Here is a 3,815-nt window from a genome sequence, read left to right on the forward strand (position 1 = left end):
GTGCGATACTTATAGGACGTACAAAAATAAACAGCAGAAACAAAGCGTATTCAATTATCGATTATCAAGGGCTAGAAGAACAATTGAAAATAGTTTTGGTATTCTAGCAAATAGGTGGCGGATTTTTAGAAAACCTATTATTCTAAGTGTTGATAATACAATGAAAATTGTGCAAGCAACCGTATGCCTCCACAATTGGTTACGCATGGCAGACCTTAATGAAGAAGAAAATATTCAATATGTAACACCAGAATTAATTGACAGACAGAACAAAAACGGTTTCGTACCAGGAAGTTGGAGAGCAGATATGGAGACCTTAAGGGGATGCTGGAGCCGTAGCCGAACTCGATCGGCGTCGGTAAAGAAGACCGGCGAACTATATCTGTCCTTGTATAGACAAAGATATAGACAAGGATAGCACGCTACATTGCACGCACACATACGCACGATGCACACCGACATTATACTTTTATATTACGCTTCCAAATCTTGATTTGGGGGGTTTATCGATGTTTTTCTTGTTGTGCAATTCGGGGAAACTTGTTTTCGCGTTCGTACCAATAGTATATCTCTTATATGAAATACATCTTGTGACGAGCTGACAGCTCGCCGCAACTCGAGACGCCATATTGGGATAAGAGTAGGATAAGGAAATCTGTACTTCCGTAATTTTTTCTCGTTTTCTATATAAAATCAGAGTTTCCCCGAATCATTAATGTATGTACTGCAATTCTGGAGAAGGATTTTTAATTCTGTCAAATTAATACGACGCTACGTGCCGACAAAAAATGCCGGTAAAACAGACGGCTCCAGCATCCCCTTAAGTGGCATGGCAGATATAACTCGCTCAGGAAACAACTCCAGTTCTCGACAAGCAGCAGAAGTCCGAGAAAAATTTCTTTATTATTTTAACAACGATGGAGCTGTAGATTGGCAATATGCTTACATGTAACTAGATTAAAAAGCGATCATTCTGTAAAAATATACAATATACTGAAATGTTCAATTATAAAAAATATTTAAAATAAAAATATATACTGACATGTGTAAATAAATTAAAAAGCAGTCATGTAATTGTAAAATTAAATTTTTTTATTGTAAATTATATAAAAAATATTTTGCTTATGAGAAAATAAAATGTACTACAAGGTTTTGAGAACGGGTATATATTTCTAAAGATATATATTTCTACAGGTATATATTTCTAAATTTTACACGTATGAGTTTTTCCTATAAGTGTTGTTATATATAGATAAACTTAAAAAAACCAATTGTTTGCTTACATAAAATTATCTTCATTTTCAATTTTAAAAAGAAGTTCATACATTTTAAACATTGCCATATTTACTTTTTTTAGAGGTAACTTTCGCAATTTTCTATCCATTGTTAAACAAAAACTACAAATTTCATCCTTCTCTTTTATTTCAGGCATGGGTAAGAGCGGTTGTTGTAAAAACATCTCTATTTAACCACATTAAAAAAATTAAAAAAAAAAAATTTTGTTTAAAAAATTATTTTTTAAAAATATTATATTAATGTTGTTGAATAGAAGAGATTTTACCATAAAACTTTTATTTGAAACATTTTTTTATATCTCGAATACTTTTCGAAGTATATCGAGAAAAGCAAAAAACCGCTCTACATATGAGAGGTGATTTCACCCCTTAAAACCGTTTTTAGGCCGCTACAAAAAATATCTAAATTCATCTTTTTACTCCCCTTACATGTGTGAAAAGTTATATTAAAGTCAGAATTTTCCACTTCGCGAGGTTCCCTTGTAAGTATATAAGGCTCTCCTGAATAAATCAAATAGGAAATAAGGAGAGAGCCACATGCGGTAATTATTGCGCAATTAATATATAGTTAATAAGATAATAAAATATATTAGTCAATATACTTTTTTCTTTGTTAGTATTGAGAAGATCCTCAATTTCTTGCCACAGTTTGTCTTTAATTGCTTTTGTGCGTTGTGACGCTGAAAAATCTTTATAATTCCATAAGGGAGGACGTTCTTGCACAGCAGCTATTAACATTTCCTCTATTGATGCAATTGTGACAGCACTGTTATCATTACCCGTGTCAATATTTTGTCTTGTACTTTCCATAATACTTGGAACACAACTCTGACCTTTTTCTATAACCTCACCATCAGCTTTATCAAATAAATGTACAAGATTAAAATAATACTAATTAGAATAATATTCATAACAAAATATATTAAATTATTAATACTTTATTTTCTTACCTGTCTGAGGGTAAAAATAATTAGATTCGGTTATAATAATATTTTCATATCCTACAACGCACGGATGAGTGTTGATGGTATCTATTTGACATTGTTGTTCGCATATGCCGCATGCATATATTATAAAATTCTGAAAATATATTTAAAACCATGTAAAAACTATTTATTTCTCGATATTTTATTTCAGTTGACTGTGTTTGCATTTTATAGGTTTGCATAACATTTATAGGTTATAATTTTATGCAATCCGAACACATGCGAAGTATTTAAATTAAATATATAAAATCTTTGTTCTTTAATTACCTCTGTCGATTCCATTTTATAACAACTGATGTTTCTTTACACATTTGTATCTTGCTGACTTTCACCTTGCTGAGGGCGAATATTCGTTAAAAGCTGAAAAAATCCAGCGAATAGCGATTACTCGCTAGCGAACAGCGAATGACCACGTGACCTCCAATCGCGGCGATTTTTTCGCTGCGTGAATAGGCACCTTAAGTGTTACTCGTACAACGATCACCGAGAGACTGCCTCGAGTTGTTTGTCTCGCTTGGGCTCCCCACCATCGATATCGGCCCCCACTTCGACGTCTATTCGACTTTCTCTTTTCGCGAAGCTTCCTAACTGCGCATATTACCGTGGTAATTTTCCACGCGGGTGTTTACGCTGCTTTCTCTGGAAATTTCCATGGGCGTTGCGCTCGCGCGGTCGCTCCGTCCCGATGCCGAGGTAGTAGTTTTCCACCGTTGACAATATGGCCAGGTCGTTGACGCCGACCTGTGCGCCTAAGCTGTTCTCGCGCGTACAATGTAATTCCGGACGACTTCCTCGAGAAAGACGTCCGTGTGCAGAGCACCAGGCTCGCCGACGACGTCGATTCCTCCTGACCGTTGTTTGGGACCTGGTAACGCGGTTTCCGCGGTTCTTCCTCGTGGAAGAGGTCTAGGTCGCGAGATAGCGGACGGTTCCGTAACTTGTCTCCCGGTCGTCGGATTTCGACGGAGACCGGATACGGATCTATTTTGGGATGTCCTCGTTCGTCAGGGGTGTTGTTTCCCTGAGGATGACGCACCTGGTGCGAGATCACGGACGGTCCGCTATTTCGTTTCCCGGTCGACGGATTTCGTCGGGACTCGACTGTAGACACTCGTAGGAGTGCCCCTCGGAGTCAGGTGTACTCTATTCCCGTGGACGACGCACCTGGTGCGAAGTCGCGGACGGTTCGCCATTTCGCGGTTACGCTCCCGCATCGCGTCGTCAACCCCATATGGATCATCTTTGGCTTCCGTGCCTACGTCAGGGACGTATCATGTTGACGCAAGTCCCACGGCCGCAGATTTTTCGGACAGTCCGCCATTTTTTACACGCGTCGCCGGACTCAGGTTTTTACCGGCGAAGTACGTTTCTCGGGTCTCCCCCTGTGGTCAGGGGTCGGTCATACCCGCGTATATCGCGCCGCTACCTAGTTTGCGGACGGTCCGCCATTTTCTTATTGCGCGACATTCTCGCACCGCCGCTACGCGTCGCCTACCTTTCAGGTCTCGGTGAGTCGCCAAGGCTGGTCATTACC

General features: G+C 39.0%; 1 protein-coding gene across 1 annotated transcript; it reads right to left on the bottom strand.

Moving 5' to 3' along the window:
• Positions 1-1,165: 1,165 nt before the first annotated feature.
• LOC112454494 lies at positions 1,166-2,738 on the bottom strand. The gene is made up of 4 exons (XM_025015931.1): positions 2,549-2,738; positions 2,246-2,375; positions 1,898-2,152; positions 1,166-1,796 (listed from the first exon to the last, which is right to left on the bottom strand). Exons 1-4 carry the CDS (start codon positions 2,561-2,563, stop codon positions 1,639-1,641), a joined length of 558 nt encoding a protein of 185 aa, XP_024871699.1. The 5' UTR covers positions 2,564-2,738; the 3' UTR covers positions 1,166-1,638.
• Positions 2,739-3,815: the final 1,077 nt, after the last annotated feature.

The sequence above is a fragment of the Temnothorax curvispinosus genome, unplaced genomic scaffold (assembly GCF_003070985.1).
Source record: "Temnothorax curvispinosus isolate PA1 unplaced genomic scaffold, ASM307098v1 QBEX01005094.1, whole genome shotgun sequence".
NCBI lineage: Eukaryota > Metazoa > Arthropoda > Insecta > Hymenoptera > Formicidae > Temnothorax > Temnothorax curvispinosus.

What these genes read in the sequence shown, in the direction of transcription:
- LOC112454494 (XM_025015931.1), bottom strand. An exon ending in TTATTTTTACCCTCAGACAG is followed by an intron (nt 2,153 to 2,245) that starts GTAAGAAAATAA and finishes TATTTGATAAAG; the next exon opens with CTGATGGTGAGGTTATAGAA. An exon ending in CAATACTAACAAAGAAAAAA is followed by an intron (nt 1,797 to 1,897) that starts GTATATTGACTA and finishes TGATTTATTCAG; the next exon opens with GAGAGCCTTATATACTTACA.